Source organism: Electrona antarctica (assembly GCF_951216825.1).
Source record: "Electrona antarctica genome assembly, chromosome: 7".
NCBI classification, from domain to species: Eukaryota; Metazoa; Chordata; class Actinopteri; order Myctophiformes; family Myctophidae; genus Electrona; species Electrona antarctica.
The window spans coordinates 29,139,295-29,156,498 of NC_136812.1; the positions used below are offsets into that span (position 1 = coordinate 29,139,295).

General features: G+C 41.9%; 1 protein-coding gene across 1 annotated transcript in view; it reads right to left on the bottom strand.

Moving 5' to 3' along the window:
• col24a1 (collagen type XXIV alpha 1 chain) overlaps positions 1 to 17,204 on the bottom strand; it is a 142,594-nt gene that overhangs the window by 10,266 nt on the left and 115,124 nt on the right. Inside the window, exons 40-49 of the mRNA XM_079504922.1 lie at positions 17,113 to 17,166; positions 15,933 to 15,986; positions 15,488 to 15,544; positions 14,159 to 14,212; positions 8,631 to 8,684; positions 7,940 to 7,993; positions 5,784 to 5,837; positions 5,338 to 5,445; positions 1,651 to 1,758; positions 921 to 1,028 (exon numbers count right to left, since the gene is read on the bottom strand). Coding sequence (XP_079361048.1) covers positions 921 to 1,028; positions 1,651 to 1,758; positions 5,338 to 5,445; positions 5,784 to 5,837; positions 7,940 to 7,993; positions 8,631 to 8,684; positions 14,159 to 14,212; positions 15,488 to 15,544; positions 15,933 to 15,986; positions 17,113 to 17,166 — 705 coding nt within the window. The remainder of the gene's footprint in view (positions 1 to 920; positions 1,029 to 1,650; positions 1,759 to 5,337; positions 5,446 to 5,783; positions 5,838 to 7,939; positions 7,994 to 8,630; positions 8,685 to 14,158; positions 14,213 to 15,487; positions 15,545 to 15,932; positions 15,987 to 17,112; positions 17,167 to 17,204) is intronic.

A 17,204-nucleotide genomic window follows, 5' to 3' on the forward strand; every position in this document is an offset into this window, starting at 1 on the left:
AGGACAAGGAGTGGGTGTCTAGTACGTCCCGTCTGTGTCTGAGCTCGGTCTGTCGTGCATGGTGGCAGACACCGTGTTTGTACAGCCAATCATCCACATCCTCTAGTCGGCTCTGCTTTCTGGCCAGCGGGTTTGGCCTAGAATAGTGCACTCTCTGAAAAGCGTAAGGGGATCGGACCCAGGGGCCGAAGCCTCGTCTCCATTTCACCACCATCAATGGAGGTGAACAGGGGAGGGCCGACACACAAGGGGGATAAGGGTGGGGTATTTTGCAGAGTTATGTAAGTTAACCAGACTCAGAGCACCTCATTCTCAGGTCCCTGGAGTGCCTGGAGATCTTACATAACCTGGCCTTGCCAGGTGGAATGTGTCAGACACACAAATTTTTACCCCCACCGCAATTGGCTACTTAAACCCCTGTGCTATATTTAGAGATTGATATAAAAGATTGTATTGTTTTTAACTTTGGGGCGCCCTGGTGGCTCAACCAGTTAGTGCATATAATTGACTATGCATATGATTGTAATGTCTAACAGTAACTCATATAATAATCCAATTCCAGGTAATATCATAATAATTAACTGGCACAAAAACATTATGTAATAGACACACTGGCCTTACAATTACCAATGACCTTGAAATTGACGAGACCCTAAAATATGTCCAGGCATATCCTTTATATTATTGCAGTATTGTTGGAGTTCACCAAGTAGATTAAATTCTTATCTTATATTATTTAGTTTTATATTAAAACATATGTTTACATTGCCAAAGCAAGTGTCAGAATATAATATAAACTGTTGAAAATGGGGAAAGTATATACAGTTGGAGAGGGTACAGCATTATGTAAACAGAGCAATTCAATATTGTATAGACAAGACTACTTGTCCAATTTTAAATCACGAATTATATATACTCACCGTTTGCCCTTTCAGTCCGGGGTCTCCCTTCCAGCCCTGGTCACCCGTGGCCCCCTCCATTCCTTTAATTCCTGGGGATCCCCTCTCCCCTGGCAAGCCCAGCTCTCCCTGGACAAAGAGAGGTCGTAGAGGTTGTAGATTGGCAATTTATAAAAAATAAATACATACATAAAAATAAATAAATAAACTCCAAAACAACTCTCACACTGTAATCTAAATGTTGCATGCTATAAGCAGATTGTTCGTATACATATATATAGTTTTGCTGGTGTTAAACTATACAACAAATATTGGAATATTGGAACATTCTCTATGAATTCAAGGCATCATGGGGTGAGTAATTGATTAAAAAAGGCATTTTGTCATTAACACACTCAGATTGGGGATCTATCGATGTGCACGTGCATAAAGTGAGTGGCAAAGTGAGTGGCAAAGTGAGTTTATTAGTCAGAAGGTTCATTGTTCCGAAATGACTATCCCTATCTCTAACCCTAACCTAAACATAACCGCAAGCAGGGGAGCAGTGCATGTTCGCCAACCTTAATGCATGTTCGGACTAACGGGACTTTGGATCTATGGGCAGTTCCCAGTTTAACGTAATTTATTGCAATCAGATAGGAGTTACTTTTCTGTTTGGATGTATGGGTTGTCAAGGCCAGTGGGCGTTCCCGCATAATGTCCGGGTATGATGATGTCACGCACATATCCTCCATTGTGGGTAGTATTGTACCTTTTGACCAGGTGGTCCTATCTCTCCAATCAGTCCAGGAAGACCAACATCTCCCCTGGGTCCTGGACGTCCATCAGGGCCCACATGCCCCACCATACCCCTCGTACCCTGAAACCACGCACGCACGCACGCACGCACGCAGGCACGCGCACGCACAGACACACACACACACACACACACACACACACACACACACACACACACACACACACACACACACACACACACACACACACACCTTCAATTGAAACTCTAAATGTCAAAAAGTGTTCTTAATTCAATAAACAGGTCATCAAGAAAAATGAACAATCAGTTCCTGAATGGAAATAATAAAATGACAAAAGCAGCTGCTGTGCTGAGGTGTGGTCACGCGCTAGAAGGGGAACGACATAATACTCAGGGCTGGACAGGAATAATAACAAGGAACCACAATTAAGCCATATTTCAACATATATCTCATATGTCATGTCCATTCGCACATACTGTACATTTCCATTGCACAATTCAAAGCCGTGTCTGCATAATAATATTCCATTTCAACATACTGTACATTTAACCACATGAACGCTAGCGTCCCTGGTCTGTGGCAAACATTAGGTGAGAATAGCAGGGTTGGGTTATGTTGCGAGCTTGTAGCACAACTATTTTCTGCTAAGACATTTTGTAGAGGGGAAAAAAAGGAGGGGGTCGTATTAGAGCCTGGGGGATTCCAGTCAATAAAGTACTGTATATAGGGCTTAAGTGGTTAAATCTGTCACTCAGGGCTGTGAACCACAGGGCTGAAGTCGGCTGGCCTTTCCATAATATTTCTTTACAATGTGCTTGTGAAGTGCCGGTAAAATGACTGGCTGTTGCTGAAGTGCTTTCTTGAGCCACAAGGACCACAATGGTTTCCTGCTCCATCAGAGCAGTGGAGGTGGCAGATGGGAGAGAGTGATATTAGAATAACAGATTGAATTGGCTGACCTCCACTGTACATCCAGCTTCTGTTTCTGAATCGCTGTGAGGTAAAATGGATAAATCGTGAAAAAATAAGCCCCAAATCAGCAGGAAGTGGTTTGGAATTTCACCGCGGAAAAGGTTTGTTGGTTGAACCCCAATCCTTGGACCTCTGGGGAGCTCTTGCATAAGAAAAGGCCACTGTGTCTGTCAGCTTAATAAGATCTATCAGAGATTTAATCAAGTCTGACCTGGTGCCTCACCCCTACTCGTGTGGATGTACAGTATGCAGAAAGCACACATGAAGCACATGCAAGAAACTTGCATTGGTTAAAGACCCGGTCACTGAAGCTGTCTGCCATAAACAGATGCATTCAAAGAGCGATGAAAATCACCTAAACCTAAAGTATAGATAATAACACTAGTGAACCTTTAAAAGTGTCAAGTGCAGTCAACCACATGGCAGGTGCGGTGTGGTGATATGGTGCGTTCACACGGGCAGATGCAAAGATACGGTCTACCATTCATTGTCAATGGAAGCCAGTGACATGAAGATGCATCCGAAGATGCATCCGACGTTTGTAGCTGCTACAAAAGCTACAAAGCTACAAATTCAAGCTGAGCTGGGTTCAACTTCCAGATGCAAAGCTACAAAGCTACAGTGTAGCTGCAATTTATTTGTATTCCTCCTCCCTGCTTTTTTCACCCGGTTCTGGCTGACAAAAACTTGCAACATCTTCTTCTTGTCCGCTTCCATTGTTTCCAATGCATATAAATAATACCTAGGTCCAAAAGGGCTCACAGTTGAGACTCCGACACACATCACAACGGACACACGATTTTGCTTTGCGGCAGCTGTTGACACCAAAATTGCAATGCGCCATGGGAACTTTGCTGTCTGCTTCATGTACCTGTCCAAAAATAGGGCCCTTTTGGAGTCTAGAAGCCCTAGTAGCAACATCTAGTGATCTCATACAGTACAATGGCCATGCTGACAAGACAAAACACCTGTTCTACCACTTGAACCAATATGCATGTACTTGAGACATTGTCACAGCAACGTCACACTCCCACAGCAAGCACACACACTCCCTGGATGCCTGTTATAAGCGCCACCAGGAGGCCGACTTTTGAAAAAGCATTTACTTACTCCTCCAGATTCTGTCAATCATTACACACTATCTCTATAGCCAGTTCTGTCCAATATTTCATATTCCATCCTAATTGGCTAACATTGGCTTTCAAAGTTTGCAGGATTGGCCCGTTTTGAACAAAAAGCCTCAAATCATAAACGCAGCGTGCAATTTACGTGAAATCTTTCACAGACTTTCCTAGGCTGAGGAATATATCCCACCCTTTTCACATTGGCCTGTTATAGCGCCACCAACAGGTGGATTTTTGCAAAACATTTTTTGGAACAAAATGCCTCAAATCATCCAATTGCCATCCAAGGAGGCCACAACCTGACCTGCCCTGGTGGAGACCTGTGCCCTGAGAGGCACTTTATCTAGTTCTCTCTTCTCCTTCCCATTACTCCACACTATTCTATTCAGCCTAATAAACAGTCTTTTCTTTATCGAGGAGCTAGATGTGGATATAGGAAAGAAAGACAATGAGATAGAAGATAATTGATAGCCATGATGGAAATCATGATTGCTTGGTAAGCCCGGGAGATGATGAGGATCGGCTCTGTAGAGATTCCCCCTCCGTCTGCCAACAGAAGCAGAAAGAGGCCATATTGTGTTTCCACCACAGTGGTATGTAGTGTGAAATCAGTCTGTTTCCTGCCAAGCTCTCCCCGTGTGAGAGCCCTGTGTTCTGTGCAATAAAAAAGCACCCTCACTGCACTGGACGACTGAACTGGACCAATGGCTTATGACTGCTGTTGGTAGGAAACCTCTCTCACAGGAACAAAGAGGTTATTTAGCAAGAACAAATGTCTTACTTTTTGATTGACAGACATGCATTTTTCTTATTACATAACTAATGCCAAAGGATATTCCTTGTATAAACCATAGACTTGGCAATGAAATGTTTCTGGTGCTGAAAAGACTTAGATGCATTTAATGGTTCCAAGTTCAAAGAACTTACTCAAACTGCAAGAGACAATGTTTTTCACGTAAAAAAAAGAAAAAGAAGAAGAAGGGAAAAAAAAGATTATCTAAATCCCACACAAGAACTGTTACACAACTGGCAGCCAGACATAAAGGGCACAGCCTTTCTCTTTCAATATATTTGATGGAGGGCAGAAACATCTAATACATATTAAGACTTGATAAAAAACAATTAGGCATTTAATGAATATTTTATTTTTATTTGTAATTTTAAGTCTCATTTCTGGGTCTTAAAACTACAGCCGTTATGGACAAATGGAGAAGATTGGCCATTCTGCTGATGATTAAATAACCAACAGATGTACTGTAGTCAAACTGGAACTCTTGACAGGTCAGAAAATGCCTTATTAGCCAGAGGAGATATTGGGCCCAGAGTATCCCTTAAACAGGGCTACTCTGTTACATCCACCCCCTTTTGACAGGTAACGGTGCAAATGTAACACCCCTGATTTGAACCAGGGTCTCCCGTGTGGGAAACCAATCATCTATCACTCACACAAGATGGAATCCGCCCTTATCCAGGGGACATTGTAGGTGTATGAATGAGCTTCAGGCAGGGCTACATGTTACATACAGCCTTTATAGTGCCTCAACTACACACAACACAGTAAAGACAATGTGTTGAGTTGAGTACCTGTCGTCCTCGATTCCCTGGAAATCCTTGTAAGCCGGTCAGTCCGGGTGGACCGTCCAATCCAGGGTATCCCTCCATTCCTTTGAGTCCAGGTAAACCAACCAGCCCCTGGGAAATTTCCAAACCACCCACACTGTTTTTTACTTAAGCTGAATTGGTTCCTGTGCTAATAATTGTGGTTACCAAATATCTAGTTGCCAATCTCTCAACTTATTCTCATGTTTATTTTATTCCTATATGGATCCTATGCACAATTATTTGAAGATAAAAGAGTGCACTTGTTTTTCTAAGTCTTCAGTGAATGCCAAAATACCTAACATTACATCCTTTATTTTGATTGGTAATGTGAACCTACCAATGGTGCTTGGAACGTAGATACATCACAATCAAACAAAACAAAATAAAACAGAACAAGCTCCCATCTGATGTGTTGATGTGATACTCACTTCAACACCAGGTGCTCCATTCAGCCCCCTTGCTCCTTTCTTGCCCATTGTTCCCTGGGTAAACGCAAAAAGATAAAACATCCATTATTAACTATGAAACCATGCATTTTTTGTCACGTCATGTCACTCACAATCCCCGTCACTCAATCTGTCACTCACAATCGTCGCTCACAATCCTGGGCACAGGTCTCGTGACATCACTATGACATCATCAGGGATGATAGTAAAATCCCCATACAGGCGGAAAGCCCAAATATATTGTGCCCAGGTCTCGTGACATCACTATGACATCATCAGGGATGATAGTAAATCAGGGATCATATCATAGTAAACGTGACCTGCTGTCGCAATTAAGCCCATATATGGAGATCCCTGATATTAAGCCCATATGTTAACTATGAAATCTAGCTTTTTGTCACTCAAAATCCCCATACATGGGGAAAGCCCCATATATTGTGCTGTGTGAGACAAGGCCAAAGCATTTCCGGGGTCCCCAACCAAAAACGTTGAGAACCCCTGGGTTAGGTATAGGGTTTGAGGTACAGTAGGTTGTCATTGTCAGACCAATGACTGGTCGGAACTTAGTACTGCACCCACAGCACCGCAGTACTGTATGAAGTGGATTTCATGTCATTTTGATTTACATTGGATCAGAATAGCATAGCACTGGGCATAGTTTTCTGGACCCACTGAAAGTCCATTAATTTTTCCCATAGAGATTTAAAAAAATATATATATTAATTATTTTAAACCTAGAATCAAGCCATTCAGGATCCTGGTGAGTCATGACCATAAAACCTTTGATTCTGAGGAAAAAATGAAAATGAAAAACGCTAAACAAAGGGTATTTATTAAATGTAGTATAATAAAATTAAATATTCAATAATTTTTTCACAAATAGTTTTGTAAATCTCTATGGGGAAAATGAATTGGAGAGTTTTCAGTGGGTCCAGAAAACCACGCCCACTGCTATGCTGAGAGGGAACTCCAAGAAGCATACATAAGAGCCAAGGGGCTCAATTTCCGCCCATGCTAAACCCCTTATCCCTAAACTACTTTGCCTTTTTTTACTATTTTGAAAAACATTTTTGAATAGTACAACTAGCCGATCTACATCGACACGTTGTGAGCTTGTAGATTGGCTATTTTAATTTTTTTTTACAAAATAGTGTAAAAAAAAAAAGAAAAAAAGGGCAAAGAAGTTTAAGGATAGCATGGACGAAAATAGAGCCCAAAGCGCCTTAAGCATTTTCCATTAAATTCTAATGGGTGACAGTTCAAAAAAGCAAAGATAATTCAGACAAAGTTCTGTCTGAGGGGCTTCTGAAAGGGGCTTCTGAAATTGGAAAAAAAATCCAATCCAACATAGCTACAGTAACTTTATGGGTTTGTACTGTTTAAATCTGTACATTATAATCTAGCTACAGTACAGTATCTAGGCGTATACAGTATAGTACTACCTAGAGAGTTTCAGTGACACATATGTTTATTTAGACTTTTGTTTGTGGATTGTTTGAGCATGGGAACCAGATGAAAATGTTGGTCAAAGTGGACGAATATTTCCTTCGAAATGCTGTGCCCCCTATCTGGAGAATTCAGTAGTTATTATTTGTAGCTCCTCAAAAAATATAGTGGTTGAAAGTCTGATAGTGTTGAGTTTTAGATCTTAGATCTTTTTTTCCTCAAAACATTCACAGATGCCAGTTCTCAACATTCCACTGCAAGCTCATAAGCAAAGAAGAATTGACACGTCAAACTTGATCAAATAGCATGTTCAAAAGAACAAAGAGGAATCTCGCATTTTGGGTGGTCAATCATCCTGACACTATCTGCTTCCAGGTTCCTGTCTACAGCCTGAGTTATGAGCTACAATAAGAAAACACATCTTCTCCTCCTTCATATTTCTGTGTAGCTGAACAGGACAAAATGATTTTCCTATGCCCAAGGTGTCAGGTTTACCGCTCAACCAAACCCTCCCCATAACTGCCAACACTGAATGGCATTTATTGTTGTTGTACAGAGCCTAGTGTGTATCCAGCACACACTCATCTTAAAGATACAATTACATGATTCAACAAACTATATTCCATAATTGGCTGTAAAGTACAGTGGATTAAGCAAACCCCCAGGATTCACGTAATCAGACGCAGACTCACCAGAGCACCCTTGTCTCCTTTTGGACCTTGTTCTCCACGGAGACCTGGCGTTCCCTATATGTAACAACACAAATATACACACATTCAGGTCTATAATGATTCTGTAAGACGTATAGTGGAATAATAACTATTTAATGGCCATCTTACTGTACTGTACGTTTTTTATCTCCAAAAATGAAATTATATTTTATTCGAAGGGGGGGACATTTATTTGTCTCAAAGTTGACATACTTAAAAGACAAGATATTTTCAATCCTAATTTGAATTAATTACTTTTATACAGTTCACTAAATCATGATTTATTGTTTTGATGGCATTTCCCAATTTAGTTCAAATTGACTCCTACACCTTGTAGGAGACTATGTAATGTATTCTTTAGAAACTGTCCAAATTGAGAAGATTGATTTCTTCAGTGAGTAACCACGGTTGAAGTCTTGATCCAAAGAGGTAAAAAAGAATAATTAGCTAACTGACTGAGCTGGAAAAATCTAATGTTAGTAATATACTTAAGCTCTATACACCCAGGGTCAGGGGTCTATCCTTGGCCGTCCCTGTTTTTCCCTCTACACCAAATCTCTTTGCCGAAAACAGACAATATAGGGGCTTGCTATTATTTGCAGAATGTTCTACATAACCACAATGGGGATGCTAGGGTTCAAGTTGATCAAAACATTTTGTTTTACTGACTTACAGGCACGCCTTGTTGTCCAACAGTCCCACGAGGGCCAGTAAGGCCGATGTGACCCTGAAACACAAGGTCTAGGTGAAATACAACATGAATCTCACATTACAAATATTTTCAAATCTACAACTGCATCTATTATGTCACACAATACAGCTGCAGCCATCACAGGAGACGCTTTTGTTTTTACCACCTGATTTCCACATTACTGTTGCTGAAAAATAATAATAAATATATTGCATATTTTATTGATAAAACATGAGGTTTGTGTGGTAACTTCACTCCAAGAAAGGAACACAGTCAACACACTCATGCTTTAGGAGTTGATGGTGTGTTTGGAAATGCGCACAGGGAATGTTCTCTGTATTTTGAGTGCGGTGACGTCATAGAGTGCACACTGAGTGTGGCTTATTTACGAACGACCAGTTACAACAACACACCTTCCTGTAACATTGAAAGGGAATTCATAACATTAGCCTACCTGCTGTTGGTCTACAAGTTGATACGTGTGTTATAACACAGTTCAAAGGACCAATTTCGCCGCCGGGGACTCGAAGCAAGCCTGGAATTTCATCCTTTTAGGGGCAAGGCCACTTGGCCTTTAGTGTGGTCAACTTTTTGAGGGCACAAGGCTGAGTGCCAGGGCATGAAGGCCATCAATCATTTTAAGTCCCCATAATTATTTTAGCTTAAAGGTTAAGCATGATTACATTTTTTTGTAACATGTATGTTTGTATGTGTGTAAATGTATTGGGGTCCCAGTCCAGAGATGAAAATCATAATGAAATGGCCTAGGACCCTGTCACCCTAGGCTAATTCAGATCAATTTAATTTGGGGGTCATTGAAATTAAAATGGATGAGGATCACTGGGTTAAACTGTGAGTTAATTCACAGAAAATACAATGACAGCCTACATAACTTTTGAATGAGGGCTTGGTTTAGAAAAGCCTATATTTTGTGCTAAAGTAATATATTGAATAACACAGAAATAAGATTTTCCCATTCAGACACAGAAGTACAGGCCTGTGTCTGCATTAAATTGTCTAAGGAAAAAACAAATACCTCATGTCACTCACTGCTACAGTTGTTTCAGTTCATTTTAAGCTCTGTATAGAGATTCAAAATGTTACACTTTATGTTGTAGTTGTTGTGTAGTTTGTTAAACACGTTGGGAAGCTTAACGCGATAGAGTGAGAGACAACGCGTCGTCAACGCTCCATGCCCAGCTGTGCATGGGTTGAGATGAGTGGATGTTTTTCTTTTTCTTTTTTACATGATCACAACTTCAGTTAGCGACGTCTTGTGTTGTTGTTGTTGTTGGAAGCTGAATTAAGGACTTTTCAATAAAACAAGAAGACACGCAGTAGGACTGCACAGGTAAGAGGAAAGAGGTAGAAGACTACATTTGTACCCGACAAGCTCAATTGTTCAACTGTGTAAAACATGTGGCTCACGCAGTGTATCAATTTGACCCAACATGAAACCTGCATTTATAACAGTGAAGGGCCCGTTACTTTAGTATTACCCCGCTCTGAATCTCGTCAGCCATCATCTCCCTTCATGTTTGTTATGAAATAACAGCAGAATAGCAGCGCTGTGACGTGTGTGTGTGCACGCGCGCGTCATGATGACCAGCGGGGGTAGTTATTAAGGCAAAGTAACGCAAAAGAGTCAAACCACTTGGCAAATTGCAACACAACTACAATGCACAAATATATGGTGTTCATGTTCATGTGCACTACACAGATTTGTTCTGCGCGGGACGTTTGGGGAACATTGGTTACCGTAATGACTGGAAAATTGCGCAGAGGAAAAACGGTAAAATGAACTGCTGTGGGCGCCGGTCGGGGCACATGGGCAAAGAGAGGGGCAACGACGGCCATCGTGATATTCCTGCCCTGCCGGGGAGTGCTCGAGACACGGCAGTGACGCACGCACACTGAACAACCCAACTTCTGAGTAGGGTCAGTCAGTGCGGGCACATGAGGCGTAGCGCACTCGTTCTTTGAACGACAACGCACTGAGTACACTGAATAAACCAACGACAAAAGGGCACACCAGTGCGCACAGTGCGAATTTCCAAACGCAGCAATAACCCATTCAGGACGGGAACCCCCTTTGGGGTTCTTGTTGCTATCTACAGTATAAAACTCGGCCTCAGTTCTAAATGGGTTAATGTCTTTGATTCTTTCAAGATACCTGGTTACATTACTACGCTATAATTTGCTACACTATAGTATACAATTTGGAAAGACACTGCTGAGGGTCTTCTGTGATGGCCAACTGATCATGAATTGTAAAAAATGGGATAGTCACTGCCCTGCACAATTAGGGGATAATATTGCATTTTCTACACTGAGAAGCTCTGTCTAGTTCTGTAACCTTAAGTGCTCCCTCTCTCGTCTGCCACATGTGACTCTTATCTCATCAGAGCAACATGGAGAGGAAAAGAAAATAACAAAATATAGCTGCAAGCAGCGATAAAGCGGGACCAAGATAGAAGAAGAACAATGCGCAATGAGAACAACATGCACAAATGAGGCCGACGAGCCGAGTTGTCGGTACCGGGATTTGAACTCGCAACCTTGTGGACCGAAGGCGGGAGCTCTACTGACTGACCTACACAGAGACAAACAGTGACTATATTGTAAACAGTAAAACCATGCAGTGATTTGGTAACAAGAAGGTGTGTCCTCATTTTAGGCATGTCTTGTGCGTGTGTGTGTGCGTGCGTGCGTGCGTGCCTGCGTGCCTGCCTGCCTGCCTGCCTGCCTGCCTGCCTGCCTGCCTGCCTGCTTGCCTGCCTGCCCCTGCCTGCCTGCCTGCCTGCCTGCCCCTGCCTGCCTGCCTGCCTGCCTGCGTGCGTGCGTGCGTGCGTGTGTGCGTGCGTGCGTGCGTGCGTGGCTGCATGCGTGTGTGTGTTAGGCAGACAATCGTTCATAACCATGGATATGGATTAAAAAACATCTCTTTAGTTTTTGTGGTGTTTAACATAAGGTGGCTATTATCACACCAGTCTTTAAAGTTATTGATCTCACTGATATAGCCCACAGGGCGTTCAACAATATGTACAAATAAGACTGACAAGCTGAGTTGTCAGTAGGTGGATTTGAACACACAACCTTGCGGTCCAAGGGCAAGAGCTCGACTGACTGAGCTACACGGAGACAATCAGTTACTCCATTGTTAACAGGAAAATCATTCAGTGTTAGTTCAGCATAAGTACTCAGACTTTTAGAAATTAGCAGATCTACATGCTCATAACATGTCCCGGTACGGTACGGTACGGTACAGTATGGTACAGTATGGTACAGTACGGTACAGTACAGTACAGTATGGTGCAGTACAGTACAGTACGGTGCAGTACAGTACAGTACAGTACAGTACAGTACAGTACAGTACAGTACCATATGGTACAATACGGTACAGCACAGTATGGTACAGTACAGTACGGTATTACACATTGCACTTATTACACTATTACACTACTATTACACTATTACACTATTACACTAAATACACTTATTACACTATTAAAAAATTTGACTCAATACACTATTTCAATATTACACAATTACACTATTACACTTATTACACTATGAGACTTATTACACTATTTCAGTTACTAGTATCTCTATTATTGTGATGCCATGTCCTAGTGCCTGATGGGTCAAATGTAATCTACTTCAATATTTATATAGTTGAGTCATCACAAATCTTGCAGCACACAATGGATACACTGAGTTGTCTTTACCGGGATTTGAACACACAACCTTGTGGTCCAACGGCGAGAGCTCTACCAACTGAGCTATGCAGACACAGTCAGTTGACTCATTCTAAACAGTAACATCATTCAGTATAAACTTTAGTGTGTGTGTGTGTGTGTGCGTGCGCGCGCAATTTTCATTGGCTCATAAAAACTTCATTTTTTCACTTAGAAAAAATGTGCTACGATTATTTGTCCGTATATGTCCAAAGTTCACGTGTAGAAGTTTTCGTGCATTTTGAGCAAAGATTCTGGGAGACGTTACATTTTAACTGTTTTTCATATAATTCAAAATGGCGGGTGATCTAAAGGTCAGAGGTCAAAAGTCAGAACACGAAAGTTGTTCGGCATGAGGAGACACATATGTGTATCAAAGTGTCATTGCCAACGGTCAAACGGTTCATGAGATATGCACGTTCAAAGTTTGCAAGTTTGCAAGTTTTGCATCAATTGAGTGTTATAGCGCCACCATTTGGCCAATCATGATGGGATTCGCATAGTAAAGTGACATAAGCATGTGTGTGTATTAGAGGCAGAAGAATAATTTTCACAAAACAGCAATTTTCATTGGCTCATAAAAACTTCATTTTTTCACTTAACAAAAATGTGCTACGATTATTTGTCCGTATAGGTCCAAAGTTCACGTGTAGAAGTTTTCGTGCATTTTGAGCAAAGATTCTGGGAGGAGTTACATTTGAACTGTTTTTCAAATAATTCAAAATGGCGGGTGATCTAAAGGTCAGAGGTCAAAAGTCAGAACTCGGAAGTTGTTCGGCATGAGGAGACACATATGTGTATCAAAGTGTCATTGCCAACGGTCAAACGGTTCATGAGATATGCACGTTCAAAGTTTGCAAGTTTTGCAAGTTTTGCATCAATTGAGTGCTATAGCGCCACCATTTGGCCAATCATGATGGGCTTCACATAGTCACCGTTTGGCATGGTCCTCTATCATGTTGACAAGTTTTGCGCAAACCGACTGCACGGTTCAGTCAGAACAGCTATTTTTGGCAGAAGGAGAATAAAATAAAGTACTGATCATATAATTCAAAATGGCGGGTGATCTAAAGGTCAGAGGTCAAAAGTCAGAACACGAAAGTTGTTCAGCACGAGGATACGCATATGGGTATCAAAGTGTCATTGCCAACGGTCAAACGGTTCATGAGCTATGCACGTTCAAAGTTAGCATTTTCAATTGAGCGCTATAGCGCCACCATTTGGCCAATCGTCTTGGGCGTCGCATATTCACCGTTTGGCATGGCCCTCTACCAGATTACCGCGTTTCGCGAAAACCGACTGCACCATTCAGTCAGAACAGCTATTTTTGGCGGAAGAAGGAGAAGGAGAAGAAGGAGAAGAAGAAGAAAAATAAACACAAAAACAAAGAGTGACCAAAGTCACTGCGTGACTTCTTGGTCCCTAATGACAGAGCTGGGCAATATATCACATTTATATCAAAACTGTGATATGAGACTAGATATCATCTGGTATTTTGGATATTTTAAATATTGTGATGTCTTTTACTGGTTTTAATCCCCCTAAGCATTATTTTAAAGTTTTAAAAAGATTGTCAGAAATAGCTAAGACAGCCGATCTACAAGTTCAAAATGTTTCCCAGTGCGTCACAATGTGAGTTTGTAGAGTGTAGACTAGACAGGTTATATTTTCAATATTTTACAGTAAGCCTGATCTATATTTTGGCAACAAAATTACCATGTGATGTGTTTTCAACTGAAAAAAGTGTTGTCATGTAAGTGCATCAATCTCTACCTGATATCCCTCATCTCCAGGCTCCCCACGTTCTCCTCGCTCGCCCGGGGGACCCTGCACACATACACACACGAGCGCACGCACACGCACACACACACACACACACACACACACACACACACACACACACACACACACACACACACACACACAAATAATTGTACATACTGTACATACACAGACACATGCAGACATGCATTACCTATTTAAAATAAAGCACACTTCATACTGTAGATTCAACTGTTTGACACCACCTCACACCTCTTATAGCTAACGTAGATAGGCTGAATCCTACTGGAGTCTAATGGAATGGTTGAATTTCTCTTTAAAGCTTATTTCCAAGCAATCTCAGCCCGGGTTGCAATGAGACAGAAGGTACCATTGTGTTGCTCATGCTATGTGCTGCGACACTGTGCCAACGTGGTAATACAACACCCCCCACTCTTGTACAGGGAACGTCCCAACTCCTTGAATGCCTGGAGCTACATACAGTATGTCGCTCTAAGCACACTGATCCCACTGATCCAAAGCTGGGAAATGTGTCTGGAGTTCATGTCAGTCAACCATAGCAGGGGACAGTATAGTCTCACGTAGCCAGACAATCCAAGATATCTGCCTGCCGATACGTTTGGTAGGATCTAAATTCAATGTAGACACACACCACCATGAATATGGATTACACTACATTGTAGGGGCTAGAACAGCGGAAAAAATGGCCACAGACCCAATTTGAAAACCAGTCCTGTCATTTCCCCTAAAGGTTCCGCTTGCAGTTTTTCTTTATCTCCAAATTGTTTCCACACAGCTCTAGCCACTTCATTGAATTTAGATGTGGGAACTGCGATTGTCTGGCTGCACAAGACTAGTGTCATTATGGTCATTGCGCATGCCCATGCTTCACAAATAATATGAGTGTAACATTTTTGTTTTACTGGACAAAATGGGATATGTTAATGGAGTACAGTAGTATGCCACCAACGTTTCTTTGGTGTAATTTCTTCCACATTCAAGCTGCAAATAAATTATTGCTTCTTTATTCATACTAGCTCTGCTCATCTCTTCTAGTTTAAACTCAGCCATTAGCAGGTCTAATTCAACAACACAGCAGGGCTGGATCTAACATATGGGCACTTTGGGCACGTGCCCAGGGGCCCTTGGGCACCAGGCCCCCCTTAAAGGTTTTTTTTTTTTTTTTTTTTACACGTGCATGTGAAGGGGGGCCCTTCGAGCTTCAGTGCCCAGGGGCCCTCAGAGGTGTTAATCCGGCCCTGCAACACAGCAGGACTGTATGGGAGCACAAATGATAATTAGAAGGAAAGCAAGACCTACTGGTTCACCTAAGGGCCCGACTGGTCCCGGAGTCTTATTGTCCTCTCCCGGGTAACCCTGGAAAGGACCAAACACAGACACATTATTATTGTCCTCTCCCGGGTAACCCTGGAAAGGACCAAACACAGACACATATTATTATTGTCCTCTCCCGGGTAACCCTGGAAAGGACCAAACACAGACACATTATTATTGTCCTCTCCCGGGTAACCCTGGAAAGGACCAAACACAGACACAAAAACACAGGCATATAGAAATGACCCGATTTGTGCAACCCATTTTATTAATTAAGAAGAATCTCATCATATCAAGATCAACAATAAAACATAGATATTGAATTAAGCGGTGCCCAAAGTATAAAATAATACTTTCAGTAGTGAATGTATATTTAAATAACGTGTTGTATGTGTGTGAAAGGACAATCGCATTCCAGTGTTCATGTTACCTTTTCCCCTTTAGTCCCTGGAGGTCCAATGGGCCCTGGCTTGCCAAGGTGACCCTATGAAAAAAGGGGGAAAAAAAGAACAGTGAATATTTGACCTAACCAAGCCACTGTACTTCTGTTGGCTACAGCCTGTTCCTCAGAGAGACACAATTATTACATAGCACTGGGCTTTTAACGTGAAGGCTGTCAGCATCGTATTAATCAAAACTGTTTAATATAAACACAGTCTCCTGTGGAGGAAGAGCTCTAACAATCGGTCACAGAGGGATTCAGCTTTTGGCACGGCCTCACGAATCACTCAACAACCTGGGCAGAGCGTGACTCAGTTTGAGAGTGTACATACACCACACATATTTACAAGAACAGGTACAATGTGAACTTGAGGTACCCTGCGCAAGTTATGCAACTTAAGCCCAGTGATGCTGGCACTGACCTCAGAGCTGCTAACAGGTTTGATCATGGCCATATCCAATTCCAACTCTTTCCTCTGCTTTTTCAGGGTGGGTCTTTGTTGTGGTTTTGACAAGCCACACAACTGGATTCAGTTGTTCGGTTAGTGTTGTGACTAAACAAAGCCAAACAAGCTTACTGGAATGGGAAAGGCAATGCACGTCGTACATTCTTTCTCCCCCAAGTCCAGGTTCAAAGAAAAAAACCAAAAAAAACATTGCGAGCTTGACTGAGGCAGGGTAGGTGAATCAGCTTAGGGAGACTGACATGAAATGCAACAGTTTTGAGTGAAACACCACCTGACTTATCAAGATTAGAGGCCTAGTATCTTCAAATGAAGTGAGGCTACAGGCAGTGTTTGGAATGCTGACCTTAGCATTAGAATGAAGTGGGAATACCTGAGGGATTTGGCACCATGGAATAAAGTGCAACAATGAAATAATGAGTGTTAATGTAACTCTGACAGTGTAAATGTGAACCAAACAGACCCATACAGGTCCATTTGGCTCCATTTGTACCCTCTCAGAGTTTCAGTGTGGTAATTCCTGAGCATAGAGTATGAAACTGAGGGATTCACAATGGTCTGCATAAATATATAAGAAGATGTTGAGTTTGTGACCAAACCTAAAGTGTGTGTGAGTGTACTCACATGAGTGTGTGTCTCTACAGTGTTTGTGTGTCTATATGTGTGTACTGTCATTAAAACACAGTTATGATTTCTGTAACTCACCGTGTATCCTGCCAATCCTGGTTGCCCCTCAGGCCCCATGACCCCAGGCCGACCCTAGAAGTAATGCATAAAACAGACATAGAAATTCACTG